At 41.6% G+C, this 17,030-nt stretch overlaps 1 protein-coding gene across 1 annotated transcript in view; it reads right to left on the reverse strand.

Annotated features, from left to right (window-relative positions):
• Positions 1 to 1,421: 1,421 nt before the first annotated feature.
• Positions 1,422 to 17,030, reverse strand: part of MYO16 (myosin XVI) — a 427,770-nt gene continuing 412,161 nt past the window's right edge. The window contains 1 exon segment of the mRNA XM_067712857.1: positions 1,422 to 2,761. Coding sequence (XP_067568958.1) covers positions 2,534 to 2,761 — 228 coding nt within the window. The 3' untranslated portion in view covers positions 1,422 to 2,533.

The following is a 17,030-nucleotide window of genomic DNA, read 5'->3' on the forward strand; positions in this document are numbered from 1 at the left end:
AGGTTATAACTACACAGGCCCCACACTGTGACCAGATTAACAGAACAGAGGGTGTGTCATGTGGACCCTATGTGCCTGGGTGGCTTGCTTCACGTACACCTTCCCTGCAATAGGCGTCCATTAGAGTATCCCACAGCGGTGTACCCCCCAAAATATCATTTAATGAAGTTTTTCAAGCTAGACTTCCATACAATAAGTATAAAATTTCTGTCTATCAAGTTAAAATGGCATGAGCTTTGGAGCCATAAAGATGAGGGTTTATATTCTGACAGCCTCCTTAAAGCACTGAGCTTCAACATCAGGGTCGGTACCCAGGAGATGAGAATTATCAGGAAGGCATATGTCAGTGTCAGGGTTGGAATACTACGTGCAAAGCAACTAAAAGAGTCACAGCAAGTGCTCAATGCACATCCGGAACAAGTTCTCACAAGTCGAATGCCTGGACGGTTCACTTTTCATTCTGGTCTAAATAAAAACACCATGTGTGTTAGCAGGAGAAATCCAGTTCCCACTTCTAACGCAGCCAAGGTCAGTGTGAAGGCTTGGCCACGGAAGCAGGTGTCTCAAGGGAATTGGTGTTGCAGTTACTTAGGGACTGGGGTTAGGAGGTTGGATGTCGGCGAGAGTGCGAAGAAGGAGCAGGGAGTGAGGCCGGGTGGCTGTCCACGCGGCCCCCCCAAACTTGTTGGGTGACATCAGTCCTGTCGCCACTTAACCATGTCTCAACTACGTCTTTTAATTTTCTGCATTCTGACGCTTCCACACCTGTCCCTGGCTGAGGCTGAAGGAACTACCCCGCCCAGGGCTGGCCAAGTCCCAGAGATAGAAGACAACCCCGACCCTTCCAGAGCCCACAGCCCATCCACTGCCTTCGTCCACCTCTCCCACTCCAGGCCACCATCCCCCTGCCAGGGGCCAGCAACCAGAGGACCAGGGGCAGCCTCTGTGCCCAAGAGGGGCTGAAACCATCCAAGCCCGTCAGTCCACACATGCACACCTGCCTCGCCTGTTCCTGCCCAAGAAACCCCAGGAAAAGCTCCAGCCCACCAGCTCCCCTGCTTCCTCTGCCTCTGGCCGCACCCAGGTGCTTCTCCGTGTGGCCCTCCCTGGCTCGGTGTGGGATCTGTGAGCGTCACACGCCGTCTTCTCAATGGAAGTCCTCTCCTGATTTACTGGCCTATTAGTTTTCCTAAATAATTGAATAATTGACATATTTTTCCTACAACTGACGTAGGCCCACCTGGTAGTTATGTAGGAATAACCATAAAAATCTTTCTTTCAAAACAAACCGTAGATCCTAAAGTTTGCAAGATGCTGTGAGAAGAACACACGAACAGAGGTCTCCTCGCCCCTACTGATCTGATCCAGGAACGGAAGTGTTTGTGGAAAACAACAGTGGCACATAAATAACACCACAGAAGAACAGAGTTGTACCCTTTTATTGGCACAGTAACTTTGCCAAGGCTGGTATGAAAACAAAGTTCCAAGGAGCAAGACACCGTGGTCTGAGGCCAACAGAAGCACATGGATAAGCAAGGCGGGTGCATCACAGGAGGGTTGAGGACATAAAGTGGGTGAGACATGCAGTGGAGCTCAGAGAGGACAAGCGTCTTGTGGGGCAGCACCACGGCTCGGACCAGCAAATCTCAGCATGCTTACTGGTACTGCGTAGACCTTTGAATGGATATGCCCCCTGCATACCCCCAGCTATGAATCTGAAGCCATATGCATTTAAGGGGGTGCTGCATCGTTTCCTGTAACCTCTACTGAAGTCAGGGGATGAGATTTCAATAAAGAGCTCACAGTCCATGCGCCTGGAAACACAGGGCACAGGAAGGAACCATCTCCTGATCAGTGAATGAAACACAAGACATCGGACTCCAGCCGTATGTTTGCAGAGGTTGGAACGGTGAAGCTAAAACAGCAACACAGCCTCGGGATTTTTCGGTACTCTACATTTAAAAAAACCAGGTATGTAGGAAAAGAAAAGTTCTAGAAATGATTTTTTAAAGTCTGTATTTTGAAGAAAGGGAGCACCACCCATTGCATAAAATTATAAAATACAATAACAAACATGTAAATCATTAACAGGATTGTAATTCCAATAAAACGCAAACACCTACAAAGAAATAAAACCTAGGTCCTGGAGAGTGTATGAGAGTAAAATGACTGGAGGGCAAGATGCAAGTGGTCGGACCCTATAAAAACAACTCTGCGGTGTAGGGGTCCCCCTCCGCCATCATCCTCTCCCTGCTCAGCCACACTTTGTCCGGCCTTTCTCTCGCTACCTCGGGGTAGCACGGCCCTAGGACCACAGAGCCTGAAGATCAGAGTGCATCCCCGCAGAACGGATGAGAAAACACAGACACGCACACAGAGACACGCACACTCACACACTCAGGGAATCTCGTGTATTTAACTGGGCTGTCCTGTGCTTTTCGTGTAGATGCGGACAGAGCCCCTAGCATGTACCAGGGGCAGCCTCTGTCTTGAACCTGGCATCTCCAGGCAGTGAGTCTGCAGTCGGGGCCCATCACAGGGTAGTGTCCCAGAACTTGGGGGGCGGCCTGCCGCAGGAGGCCCCCTCGGGCTTCTTCAGGAGCGTGGGCTTCTTGCACGGAGGCGGCGGAGGTGCCCTGGGCTCCGCGTGGCGCAGGATCTGTGGCCAGTCTCCTCTCTCCTCGCAGAGTTTCCGCCTCCAGTCCAGGAGCTCCCGAAGGGCCACGCTCTCATTCTCGGACAGCCTCAGCTGATGGATTACCTGGGGGACGGAAGCAGGGGGTAAAAAGAGTAGCACCAAATACTGTGAATGAATGAGAAGTATAAGAGCAACACCTGGACGCCAAGGCTCTGATGGGGTGGGAAGAGAGCTTGGACATCCACTCTAGAACCTCCTGGCTCTGCTGCCCTGGGAAACGGCATCCAATGCAGGTCGGCTGTGAACTGCCGAATTAGGACGATGAATGGAACTTGGAAATCAGTTAGGGTAAGTACCCTGGGGAACAGGCGATGTACCTCCAGTGGTACAGGAAAGACTCACATGTCTGTTTGCCCTTTGCCCTCTCTGTTATATACATTCTTACGACATCTTGGACTTTTTCTTCATTGAATATAGGACGATTGTAATTCTGTCTATAATAGATGTTTCTGGATTTCTTCAGCTGCATCCCACTCCAGGATCCACCCCTCTGTCTACGCACAGTTACTAGTCAACACCTTTTAAGGTCATGTGACCCCAACTCTGACCATCATGCGTTAGCCCCAGGAGTCCACAGACATGGGAACTTCAGGGGTCTTTGCAGGAGGGCATCACCGCGTGCAAGTGTATTGGCTGCTCGGTCTGGCTTCCTTGGAGTCCCTGAGGGGAGGCAGAGCTTGCCCCCAGGGACAGCTAGGGTGTGTGGCAGGCTGCAGGCTGGGGGCTCTGCGCTCTGCCAGCAGACAGTCATCTGGAGCAGCTGCATGTGGCAGAAACCAAATTGGCCGTCAGTTCCGTAGTAAGTACGCTGGTTTCACAAAATGAGATTCTGGACATCAGAACGGGACCACTGGGGGGAATTCAGAGGGAAAGAGACGGCCTCAGGGCACCTACTACTTTGTTCCCACATAACTTCCATCCTTTCCATCAAGATAAATGGGAATAAAACAAAGCAGGGCATGGTGGTTGGCTTATGTGAGGAGAGTCACTTGAAAACAGCAAGGCCATCCGTGTTCCATACAATTCGAAAGCCAACACCTTCACCTGGACGCCCAAGCCTCTTGTTTACCTGAGGAAGAAGATTTTAAAGGCTAGAATCACAGAAATGGGCTGACTGTCAAGAAACGATGTTAAAACACAGAAGCCGGGGGGTCAAACCCATACCTGAAGTGCATAACTGGATTCCTGGGCTGGTTATTAGCAAAAGAAATTTCTCCCAATTGAAGCCTAGACAAACTGTGCAAAACAGGCCTGTGACCGTCCAATCCCCAAAGCAACCTCCAGGCACTGAGAGAAAGTGAGTGGCCAAAGCAGTATACCCCCCCTTACAAGGGGGTTGCTCCCTAGTCTCCAGGACTGCACCGGAATGACCTGGAAGTCAGAATCCTCCTGCTGGGAGACTCTTGTGGAAGCCAGATTGCCTCTACTGTCAGGGAAGTGAGCCAGGAGAGCCGGGTGGAGGGTGTGCATAAAATTAGTTATTTAGTAGACACTTCAGAATGCTAAAGATGCGTCAGTACTTTTCTAAGCGCCTTACAAATATTAACTCACGCAATGCTCCCAAGAGCTCTACAAAGCGGAGCTAGCATCTGGCAGGTGAGGAAACTGAGGCACAGAGAGGTTAAATCATTTGCCCAAAGTCACACGGAAAATGGTGGAACCAGGCGGGCTGGTTCCAGAGTCCGTCTTCCTATTACCCCACAGTGCCTGTCATTTGCCCAACAGCCGGTGTCCAGGACCTGATATATGCCAAAGACCAGCGTCCCTATATCATCTTCCTCTTTACTTCTTTTTCTCATTGGGATTTGCGTGAAATCTGTGTGTTTCTTTCACTAACATCTCTTAGTTCCTCTGTTTTCTCCACCAGTGGATGCTGTGTTGAATCGCCTCAGGTAGAAAACATCATCAGTAGTGTTGGTTTACACACAATGCTTAGCGTGCAATTAGAAATTACTATACATGGGAAGAGACGAGGAAATCTACCCCAAATCAAAAGATAAAACAGATTCACAGATGATCCAGGTTTAGAGTTAGCAGATAAAGACTTTAAAATACCTGTGATTAAATGTTTAAAAGAACAGAGAAAAAGATGGACAAATAAAGAAATAGAAGAGTAGACATAAACAGAAAAGGAGTAGCAGAAGTACTGATAGAAGAGATATAAAGAAAGTGGCAAAGCAATATTCAGAGATAAGTTTCCAAAACTTATGAATGGCACCTACATACATATTAAGAAGTTTGGAAAAGGCACGATAAATACACTCCACCACCAACAATAAGAAAAGAAGGCAGATCATATTAAAAAGGCCAAAGGTCAATGACAAAAAAAAATGTTTTCAAAATCTACAAGAAAAAACGCAATACCTTCAAAGGAGCAACAATGAGAATGGAAGCTGACTCCTAAACAGAAATACTGGAAGCCAGCAAACAATGAATCACAAGTTAAAGTACTGAAAGGAAGTAATTCAACCTGTAGGATTCTAGACTCAAAAAAAAAAAATCCCTTAAAAATGAAAGTGAAACAAAATGTTATTGGACAAACAAGAACGAGGAAGTTTGCTATCACAGGTCTTGACTATTTTTTTTAAGGTGAAGAAAATGATCCTAGATGGAAAAAAAAAAAAAGGAAATTTAAGAGAGGATTAAGGACACTGGAATTAAATCCATGGGTAAATACAAGTTATGCGTTTGGAAAACGTCTTATAGACTTTAAGTCATATGTAGAACAACGCGCCAACCCTAACTGCAAAAGTCAGGAGGGGTTACATGGAGTTCAGAGGTTCTGAGGTTCTAGCAGTATTAGGGAAATGACAGAAGTAATACAATTTAAGAGGAAAGAAATCAAGGCTTCATGCTTTATTCTCTAGGCACGTACAAAAAAGAATAATGATAGGATGTGTCATTAACAAATTATTATGAAATAATAAATTTCAATTCATCTAAAAGAAAGATGCAAGTATCTACATCTGTATCTATAAATGGAGGTCAATTCCGAACAAAACAGTGAAGCGTAAAAACGGAATCCAAGTCTCCACCCTGCAGTTGATGCTGCTCGTCTGCAGCCGGCTGGCACGTGCTGTATTTATTCTCATGCTGTCGTGACCACACGCTCTGTCCTCTTATCAAGCACAAAATACACCTATGCTATAGTTATCCTCAACCCTAAACTCTTTTCAGCAGCTTTTCATAATGACCAAAACTATACACTAGGTGTGACCCTCTGCTAAGACCTTCGTTAACAGGAAAGATTTAGAGATTGAGTCACTCCACAGAAGCAGCCCGATCTGCTGAGAGTGACTTTCAGCAGCTGCTGATCTGAATTAGGCTTGTGGGGAGCGATTTTGACATAAAATGTCCCAAATCCCCTGAGTCACGGCTTCGCTGAAAAAAAAAAAAAATGCTCTCTATCCTTTCAAAGCTTCTCAACGTTTACTAAAAATATCTGAATTCCCAAGCACATTATAAAAGGTGAAACTTATACACACAAAGCATTAGAAAGCACTTTCTTAATGAGGGTATTGATGTCCTGAATAATGTAGTGGGTAGAGAACACCATCTTTGAATCCACCACCAAGAGCTCTCCAAGCTTCCTTGATAAGCAAAAATTTGACTGATGTTTGCAATAATCAAACTAATGCTCAGAATACACTCTCCTTTTGAGAGATCCCATGAAACTTTGTATTACAGAGATTAATAGGTATTGAGTAAAATCTAATAGGTATAGAAAGATAGTTGCTGGAACGACATAAATGAGATGCTAAAATATTAACATTATTGATCTCCATTTTAAAAAAACACAAATCTTCACAGGTTATGCTTTAAATGAAGGTTAAAATTCTGTGTAAGGATATTTGATAGGTCACTACTTTCAACACAATGAAGTTCAAAGGGTAGTTTAAAAAATTGATCTGTGAGACAATAAACGGATCAGAAGATGAAGACAGGATGCCCTGACTAATGATGTTTAATCTGCTTTATTTAGGTTTATTAAATGTATCAGGTTATGAGGCACAAGAGTCATATTTGTCACAGGCAGTGAAAGAGTTTTACTATTTTAGAAGAGCGACCAAATACAACTATGAATGTTTTTTAAGTTGTGGTCAAGTAATAGGTGAGGAATAAAATGTATCTGCGATATTATCTAGCACGGTAAAAACATCTAAATCAGTGTTTTGTCATTCTTTAAATTTCATGTCCTATTTGTAGTAACAAAAACCATTACAGCTTCCCTTACCATTATTTGTTATTTCACAACAAGTTAAATATTATCATTAAAAAGGCAATAATGATTTTGTAACACAAAATAGCTTTGGTATCGAAAGGGAACCATTTCTTTTCATAAAGAGAAGTGACTCTGGGGCTTAAGGATGCCGCTGGCAGTGTGGGTCTGGAGTCAGCTGGCTTCACCCAGGTCTCATTGATCCTGATTTATTCGGAGATTAAAGGATGTCTTATTGGTGTCTTTTAACTTAAGTCGTGCTCCCCATTGCTTTAAAAGATGTGTACCTACAGCCCATGCCACCACTTCGGATAGTTACTTCCTTACTTATTTTCTTTTCTGGCATGTTGTATAGACCAGTGTTTGTACATGAAAACAGTCTCTTTCAGAACCAGACGGCAAGAGCTGTAGTTGGGAAAGTAAGAAGTGTTCCACACCTAGGAACCCCTGGGTTCTACGTGGCGCTACCTCTGTGTGCCATGAAAATGACTGAACCCTGCTTTTAAAGGGATTTTTAGACATGCCAATGACGTCAGTGCCTTGACATGCTGCACGGGGCATGGAGATGGGGTAGGTCCACGAGCGGGAGGTTTTTTGAAAAATTATTTTTCACTGTTTACCTGGGGAAGGGGGCTGTATGGAGGAAGGTCTGGAGAGACTTCACAGAGGTGGTAGCTTTGATGTGAATTTTGAAAAATGAAATGAGCCCCGGGTAGAAAGGGGGAAAGAAGGCACTTCCACGGGGCTTGATGTAGACAAGCACCAGGAATGACACTGAACTTCATTCTCTAACAGGGAATCACACACCCACAGGAACTTTGATTCTGGTGTGAACAGGGGTGGGATGGTTGACAAACCAGGACTCTCTAGCCAGGGTGCCCGGGCTGCGATCCTGAATCTGGCACCTAATGGTTGTGTAACCTTGAGCAAGCCCATCAGCCTCCTCACCTGTAAAGTGGGTGCACGGTGATCATCTACCTCAAAAGGACGGATCTGGGCTACTTAAGAGCGCCCTAAAAATGTAACGAGTGCTCTATAAATGTGGGCGATTATGATTGCGTCATGGTTAGCTCTTTGACTTGAGAAAATCCCTAAACATTCTGAACTATGATTATCCTGATGACTCAATCAGATAATGTTAAAGGAAAGTACTTCTCACAATTTGTGGCCCTATAAAAATATACAGTAGTCTTTTCCTTCCTTAGTAACGAGAAGATTTCAAAATACTGAGCAACACACTAGACTTATAACATAACTAGGATTTATATATGATTTACAACTAAAGAAAGTTATGCAAGAAGAAGATCTAGACGTTTTTTGAATTTCAGAGTAAGATATAAAGGGCAGTAGTGAGTAGTTTAAATAACAGTTAAATGTTTTGGAAACTGGGATTTGTATATGTATTTTCAGGGGTCCTCAAGTTCTTGGGACAGCCTAAAATTTTTTGCTTTTTTATTTGTATGTGCTTTGGATCACTTGAATACCTACTTTTTAAGCTAGCGCTCAGTGAGATTTAATTTTCTGACTTCGTATGTTATTTACAAGCAGATCGACACAGGTAATATTGTCTATATTGTTTCAGGTTAATGAGAAAAAGGTAGATGGATTTGATATTCAAATAAGGCACCTTCCTCCAATAAAAAGCTAAGTGATTTGACATCGTAGGGTAGGCTGCCTAGCAGTTCAAATAGAAGTGATAGACTGGGATTAATCAAAGGTACAAGATGGCAGATCCGTACCAAAGTTCATGGATTTGAGTCAGTACCAGATTCATATTTGCAACAGTAATTCATCTAAAGAAAATCATACCTAACATAAATGTTGTGAATTTTAATGTTTTCTTGCTTTTGTAGGTTTTTGTTTCACTCAATTTGTAAATTGGCTTTGATTTTATAGCTGTAGTAAAAGCTAAAAGGATAAAGAGATTTTACAGTAATGACATGTGTATACACTTAATTAACATTATAGTGAAATAATTTAAGAAATGTTAAGAGTCAAGGATGAATTTTTATTATTTAAAAAGGGTCATATATATTATAATATGCAAGTGGGGGAAAAATGCTGATCTAAGTGGGTAGAATTCCCCGTGAGTAAAATTAGTCCCTGTTTGACAAGACTATGGGTGTCCTTTAGAGTCTAAAACTGGTAAATTAGTAAATTAATCTCTGCCCAGCACAGTGCATTCAATGCACTTATGTAGAGGGTCTGGATGGAGTCAGTGTATGAATGCCAAGATGCATGTTTGAGAAAAGGGACAAATGTCATCACAGTGTATCAGACTTGTGGTTTCACTTTTTTGTAAACTTGGGGGGCAATTGAGCACCACACCTCCATCAGTTCCTGGGAAGGGAAAGGAAGAGAGCGCCTTTGAGCAATGCCAGATGGACTGTGGATGAATTCTCAGACTTGAGATGTAATTCACATCTCACGGATTCAGATAAGACCCTTTCAAACACTGTAAAGCCCTGGGAATGTACTCAAAATGCTCTGCTGCTCTGAAATCACACAGGGTGTGAGGCGCCCCGGACTCATTAGTTACTCTGAATTCAGACCTGCCTACATGGGTTTGAATGGTTGGTGAGAGGGGTCATTGAAGAGCGTGGGACAGTCACCCTAGACTTCAGGGTGGCCAAACGATGCAATGCCTCGAGCCATCAAACAGGCTTATCCTATTCTACTGTCTGAATGTGTGTCCCCCAGATTCACATGTTGGGGTCCTACACCCAAAGTGATGGTATTTGGAATAAGGCTTTTGGGAGGTGATTGGGTCATGAGGGTGGAGCCCTCATGAATGGGATTAGTGCTCTTATAAAAGAGACCTCACAGAGCTCCCTCACCCCTTCTGCCCTGTAAGGACACAGCCAGAAGTCTGTGACCTGAAAAACAGACTTCACCCAACCACTCTGGCACCCTGATCTCAGACTTCCAGCCTCCAGAACTGTGAGAAATAGAATTCTGTTGTTTATAAACCACCCAGTCTGTGGCATTTTGTTACAGCAGCCAGAATGGACTAAGACATCTTATGCCCAGAATTATTATTTTTGGGTGTCATGGGGAAAATGGTACTGTTCTATAACAGGTGCAAAACTCAGGCTTCTAGAAAAGGGCGCACACTATCTGTCAGCTTAAATGTCTTTGAAAACAAATGGTTTGGTGGAGGATCTAATAATACACTTGGAAATTATTCTGTGGTTTTTATTTGAAAATTTGACACCTGGAAGAGATCTGGAAACTTCAGAGCTTAGGGTCCACTTGGATTAAGTATTTCCTGGGAGCTGGGATAATGTGACTCTTCCAACACCACTGGAAAGCAACACCTGAGGCACTGCAGGTAGGCTGCACTTAAGGGGTGGTCAGCATTTTAAATTGACACCCTCCTGTCAGTTTAGACCCCCTAAAACGTGGCCTGGCTTGCATATATAGCCCCACTCTCTCCCTTCTGCCCTTATGGAAGGATCGAGCAAGGGAGAAGCTAAGGCATCCATGTTCAGTAAACAGGCATGCCTCTCATCAGCCCATGTCAAGCTCCCAGAACATGTGAACAGACACACAGATGATCACAGTCTGAAGTCAATTCCCTATGGGCTAGGATCCTCGTCCTGGAACAAAATCCCTTCCTTTCAGCAGATTTTTAACAAGAAGATTCCTTCATTGAAATTAATCCTTAGAAAATAGTGTTACTTAAGACACCGGTGATTACGACCTGAACAACTCAGGATGGGGTTAAAAATAATGTGTGTTTTTTCCCCCTGTTATTGAGAAAAGTCTTGTTGATTTGGTATTTAAAAGACATGAATCTAGACTCCATCCTCTTCACCACCCCCCAACTCCAGGTTTGTGAACTCTTTTGTGCCTTCTAACGTCTAGGAGACGGCAATTAGACGTGAAGATAGAATTTGACTAAGTGACCTCTTGCAAGTTCTACATCCCTAAGTGGGACTTTTATAATCTGTGCACTTACCTTCAGGGGTTAAAAACCACAAAATCTCTCACAACCCAGAGGGAAGCACAACATTATGTAAAGGCTTAATGAGGTTTATTACATATATATCTACTTGCTAATTTTTAATGGTTTTCTATTGTGTCATTAACAGAGTCCTATGACATGAACTAATTAAAAAATGAGATACAAATTTTCTTCACTTCCTGTGGTTATGCATTTCTATGAATAATATTAATAAATGTAAATTAATAATTTGCTGCTGATTTTTACCTTAAGTCTTTCCCTTCTAGGATAAAAATAGTATTTGTTAAATAATTCATATGTAAAATCATGTTGCTGTTCATTTGTCACAGCATTGATTTTTCTATTGACTATTCACCCAAAGGTGAAAAGAGGCATTTACTGACATTTATGGAAATTAAAAGAAGACAGCCTCTTGGCTGACTGAATAGTGAATATCAGTGTTTCAAATGCAAATTCCATTTCCACTCATGCTAACAACATGTTGGAGGAAAAGCATTAAAAAATGAAATTTGAAAATCAGTCTATAAAACCGAAGTTTACCTAAATAGATCCCAATGACATGGCTTAAAATGAAATTTGATTCAAAAAGTCTCTGATTAAAGCGTTGTGTATCTTTAGAAAAAAAAATCAAGAAAATGATCTGAGAGCAAAACAGCATTTCTGGTTTAGGCAGAAGAGAGTTGATCCCTCTTAATTCAGAAATAGTCATTTAGACAGCAATCCAATTAAGTTCTTTCTTGCTATTTTGTCTCCTTTTTCGCCTACGGGTTAAAAAAGGGAAAATATCCCTTAAAAGGAACAGGTTCTATTGGAAACAAGAGTATATCTGGACAACAGGCAGTGAGGGAAGGAAGAGAGGATTTTAATTTTTTCACCTTATCTGTGCAAGTTGATTTCTTTAAAAAAAATTAACCACCGTCCTTTATTTTTATAATAAGTAATATTATATTGGAGCACATTTAATATAATTTAAATGGACAGCTATTTGCATTTTGAGCTGATTTTAAGTCCATAGCTAACAATAAAAATCGAATCTGATGAGTGGATGCATGTTTCTTCCTACCGATGGAAAGTTATAAAATAGAAATTCATGATTGTGCATCACACGACAATTAATTTGTGACATTTCAGGATATGGATTTTGTATGAGTTCTGGTCTCTTACCTCAATTCACTTAAAAACATGGCAGTACCAGTATTAGTGACTAAAAGATTGTAGCAAAAACTAATAGCATATATTTAGAGTACATTTATAGTAATGACATATTACATTAATGGGTTCAAATACAGAGAATACATGGAAAATATAAATCTATTATAACGGAAACATAGAAAGTAAGAGTATTACAATTCCTTTAAAAGTATTTTTCTTGGGATTATATGGGAGGCTCACTGCAAATACCAGGAGGTATTATTAAGGACAAATAATCTACTAGATTTTCTGTCTCTAAAGAATAAGTCTGTTTATAAAATTTGCTTGTTCAAAAATCTTCAATGCTGCTGCCTTGCTCTAGCCTAAAGAGTCAAGTCCACACACCTTAGCATGTTACAGAAAACCCTGTATTTTCTGACCACACTAATTATTCCAGCTTCATCATCACTCACCCTCACATAGACTCTATACGTCAATTCAATCAGATGTACCCAGAACACACTCTGTAATTCTATTTATCTTCTCTGTAACAGTCCCAGTTTGTATGCCCAGATACAGAAAGCTCTAAGGTTTCCAGAGCCCATTTCAAGCATCACCTTCATGATCTTGTTTCATATTCTTAAAGCATTGTCACAGGTTATTCTAGTAAAATCTCATAACCATGTGAAATAAGCAGGTTAAGGATTATTAGCCTCTTTCCATAGATGCTGAAATTCATCTTTAAAGCCCAAACTCACTTGGCTAGTCAGTGGTAGAGTCTGGATTCAAACCCAAATACATTGAGTTTAGTCGACCTTCTTAATCACGTTGACTTCCAAGAAGTTTTTCTTGTCTGCTAATCAATGAACACATGTGCTTTCAATGATTATGAGACAGAAAGCGCCGTGATGGGGTCCATGGGACTGAGAATCGCGCGGTATGACCTGCTCCCTCAAGAGGCTTTCATCTGAGTATGAGCAACAGGACATAAAAACGTAAAGAGTCAGATGAACAAACAAGCTTAAACAGGATGTCAGCACAAAAACTTCATGAGGAAGCACAGCATTAACTGATTAATAAATTACAGACGCAATGACTGTTGTTGGGATACAGAGGAGACATGACGCATTTCAAAGTCAGTACGGCCAAGAGATTTCTGTTGGGCTGTGGGATTTGTTTTGGACTAAAAGGATGAGTCGGACACACAAAGAAGAAAGGCAACTTGGGTCGAGTGGGATAAGGAATGGTGTCCACACTTTTGTTCACGTCTACATCGACAATGACCGAAAAACAAAAGAGAGAGAAAACACTGTGCCATGTGGTATACAACTTGAGAGTTAGCTTTGAACTAGTAATGCAGATGTGAATAAGTCAGAAAGGAGATAAGATATAGGTATGAAAGTGAGGAAAGCAAGGGTCACGACCATGGCAGATAAGCACTCCACAGCCTCCAGAGGATGGAGGGTCCAAGTCCAAGGATACTTAACCTCACTGTCCAAATGGCCAGTATCTTCACTTGCATTGCTGTGTAGGGCACAGTTTACCTGTTAACTTATTCATTCCTCAAAATACTTATTTCCGGAAACAATCACAATCTGTGTTATGGTATTAAATATAATTAAATAAGAATGAGGAAAACCACTTCGTGAAACTGAATGCTAATAAAACTATGAGCCCAATCCAGATGGATTTTAAGAATCAACTATATTTAAGAAAGGGGCATAGTTTAGCATGGGGGAAACATCTTCTCTGTCCTCAACCTTGAGTCTCCTCCGAAGTTTAGTTACCAGTTAGAGCCACCTGCTTGAGAATGAGAGATAAGAGAGGCAATTCCTTCTAATCATTAAATGCACAAATAGGTCCTAAGAGTATTAGACAATTTCTTCAGGATGCCCAGTTTATTATAGGGGTCTCACTTTATCCCTGAGTAAAATAAATTCTATTGATTTGGAGGGATTTCTGTGTGACCAGTTGTTAAGAATTACAAGCTTTGCTTTTACATATTTATGACTCGGTGGGAGCACCAGTGATCATTATTTTGTATTAAAATGTCTGACAAGCAACATTCCAATAATCCTATCATCAGAAGACATGAACAGGCATGATTTTTACCACCTTAAAGAATAAAGATGGCTAAATAATAATGGAAGCTAAACTTAGTGAATTAAGGACTATAAATAATGCTCAGTAGCAACCCCTGAAACATTAGGCCAAATAAATGAGAAAGGGTAGCAGTTTACATTACCCAAGATGCTGTAACAGGCAAACCACAAATACCAGTGGATTGACACAAAATCCACCCATTTTAGCCTTGTTCATGTTAAGGCTAAAATGGGTGTTTCTGATCAGTGGATGGATGACCTCCACGTTGTCACAATTGTACTCTGCATCTTCCTGGGTCTTGGAGTATTGTGTATCCAGCTTTCGGATGGGAAAGGGCATAAAGCATTCACAGTCCAGGGGAGGTTTGCATGGGCCAAGGCTGGAGGGAGCTCACATCAGTACTCCTGCTCCATTGGCTGTATCTCAGTCACATGACCACTCCCAATCACAAGCATGCTGGGAAACGTAGTCTAGCTAGGCGCTTCCAAAGAAATGGATTTGGTGGGCACTGTGTCTGCCAGGGGTGGTGCCTAGGGGTCAATGACTGTGTCTTTAAGACACAGTCATTGCAAAGCATGCAGGTACAAACGCTAGAGAAAATAGAGAAAGGAAAAGAGATGTCAGGAAGCATTAGAAAGGAAAATAGACAAGATTCTGCCAAAGTAGGCAACATACAAGAGCAGATCTTTTTAATCAAGACTCCTTTCCCAAAATAGATATTAAAAATCACCTGCAAGTGTATACAATTAATTTAAATCCACTTGGGCTTCAAAATCTAGGCTTTTTATGTCATTGACTTTATGACACTTCTCCCAATATCATAGTTCATCTGTTTTAGAACCTATTTCTGACTCTGTCAGAAATGACAGTTTCAAATAATAGTGTAATCATAGAAATCAGAGAAAAATCAGGTCTTGGAGGTCTACTAAGGTCATAAAATACATTCCTTTACCAAGGTTGGCTAGATTACATTTCAGCACCATGGAAAACTTTCTGTTCCTTTAGCCTAAATTTTTCTTTCAAAGTTGTCAGGCCCCATTAATGTACAGAGTAGTACACTTAATAAGTCAGAAACTCTGGGGCCCAGGTTCCCAGGTATCAATCTTCCAGTTCTCTGTATCTGGAGCAGGAACAGAGCTGTTTGTCTTATATTTTCCACTTATAAAAAAAGGCAAACCTGGTTAACGGTTTTGAAGAAAGACAAGGTAATACAGTCATAACTGGGATTTTACATTTAGCCTCTTGCTGTCGTTTATAACTTAAAAGTTCCCTTTTTCTAGAATTAACACTTATAGCTAATGGTAATTTCTACTGCTCTTCAAGGAGACATCTAGCCATATTGCAGAATGGAGTTACTCCATTCCAGCCACGCTGGCCATCTTGCGATCCAGGCCGGCTCCTGTCCAGGGTCTTTGCTCCTTCCCCACCTGGAGTGCTCCCCTGACCTCAGCCTGCAGAGATATCACAAGACCCTTCTCCTTTTTAAAAACATAGTCACCATGTATACTTCAACAAAACAAACAAACAAAAAACACATAGTCACAATTCTGCGTTCTCGTTCCTTTCATATTTCTTAAAATTGATTTTTCCTCATTGATAATAGTCATTGTCGTCACTGGAAAAACATTCTGCATTTAAATACATTTAGGATACACATACGGTGCAATTCTATGAAGGAAAACATACAAACTATAGGATTTGTCTGTGTTATTTTCCAAGCTTCTATATATCTATACAGGACATGTCCCTTTCCTGTTGAAAACACGGCCATTTAACCCTTAACCATAAAATTAATATACTGCCTTCATTGCTTGCCCATAATATGGAAGTCACGAGTGGTGCATACTGATTTCCCGAAACCTCAGCTGTGGGAAGAGCTTTCTATGATAGATCTCCTTCGGTTTGTAGCTTACAAGTGAAATACACATATTTCCTTTGGAAATGGTTATCTAATTTCTATTCCCCATCATGTGTTTTAGAATTACCCCCTTAACATTAAAGGAAAAGTGTCTACATTTTGTTATTTTATCTAACACACTGTTTCTTTTCCATGCCACAATATAGTTCAAGCAGTCCATGTGACAAATAAAATGAATACAGAAAGAAGGCATTGGGTTTATTGAGTGCTCTGCAAACTCTTCATTTCTTTGATATGTGACATTACCAAAAGGCTCCTTTGATGGTTCAGTAAAACAAACCACATAACAATTCGCTTCTTGGTGTGGATCGACTGCATATTGATTCTGTTAGGGCTTTCACTGGCGGCTGTGACGGAAGGGAGTAGATATTTATTAAGTTCTCAGGCCCTGGATTGCCACTATTTTATCAGAAACCATCCATGATTTCTTACGTTGAATATTTGAATATTACAGATATGAAGAACAACTTTTAGTGCTCTTTTAAAAAGCCAAAGAATATTTTAAAAAGTTTGGCAAGAAATACAATAAATGGCCACAACGAAGATCAAAGATTGTAAACCACACGATATTACTGGGCAGAACAGATAGATGAGAGGAATAAAATGTCAGGAAGTGAAACCTGGTAAAGTTAAAATGAGAATGTAAATACAAATTAACTATGCTCAAGTAAAAAGTAATCTCATTTTTCAATGTCAAGTGTGGACCCCTAAACAGATGTGTAAATAGCGATTTTATGCCGAGGGCAAGCACTGAGCGCTTTATTTCATCCATCCTCTCTGCTGCCCTCTTGCCTTCCGGCCTGCCCTCTTCTGCTCTGCTCAGGCTTTTGCTCTATTTATAATCCGTGGGCTCCCTGTGTCAGGTTACCTGGCCCCCTGAGTCAGCATTGCAGTCTCAGCACAAACACAAATAGGTCCCTCTAGGCTGGTGGGTGTGTTCTCAGTATTTCATTCAGTGCTGAGTCTCTTCTCCCCACTGACTTACCTCTAAGGG

This window comes from Pseudorca crassidens, chromosome 18 (assembly GCF_039906515.1).
Source record: "Pseudorca crassidens isolate mPseCra1 chromosome 18, mPseCra1.hap1, whole genome shotgun sequence".
NCBI lineage: Eukaryota > Metazoa > Chordata > Mammalia > Artiodactyla > Delphinidae > Pseudorca > Pseudorca crassidens.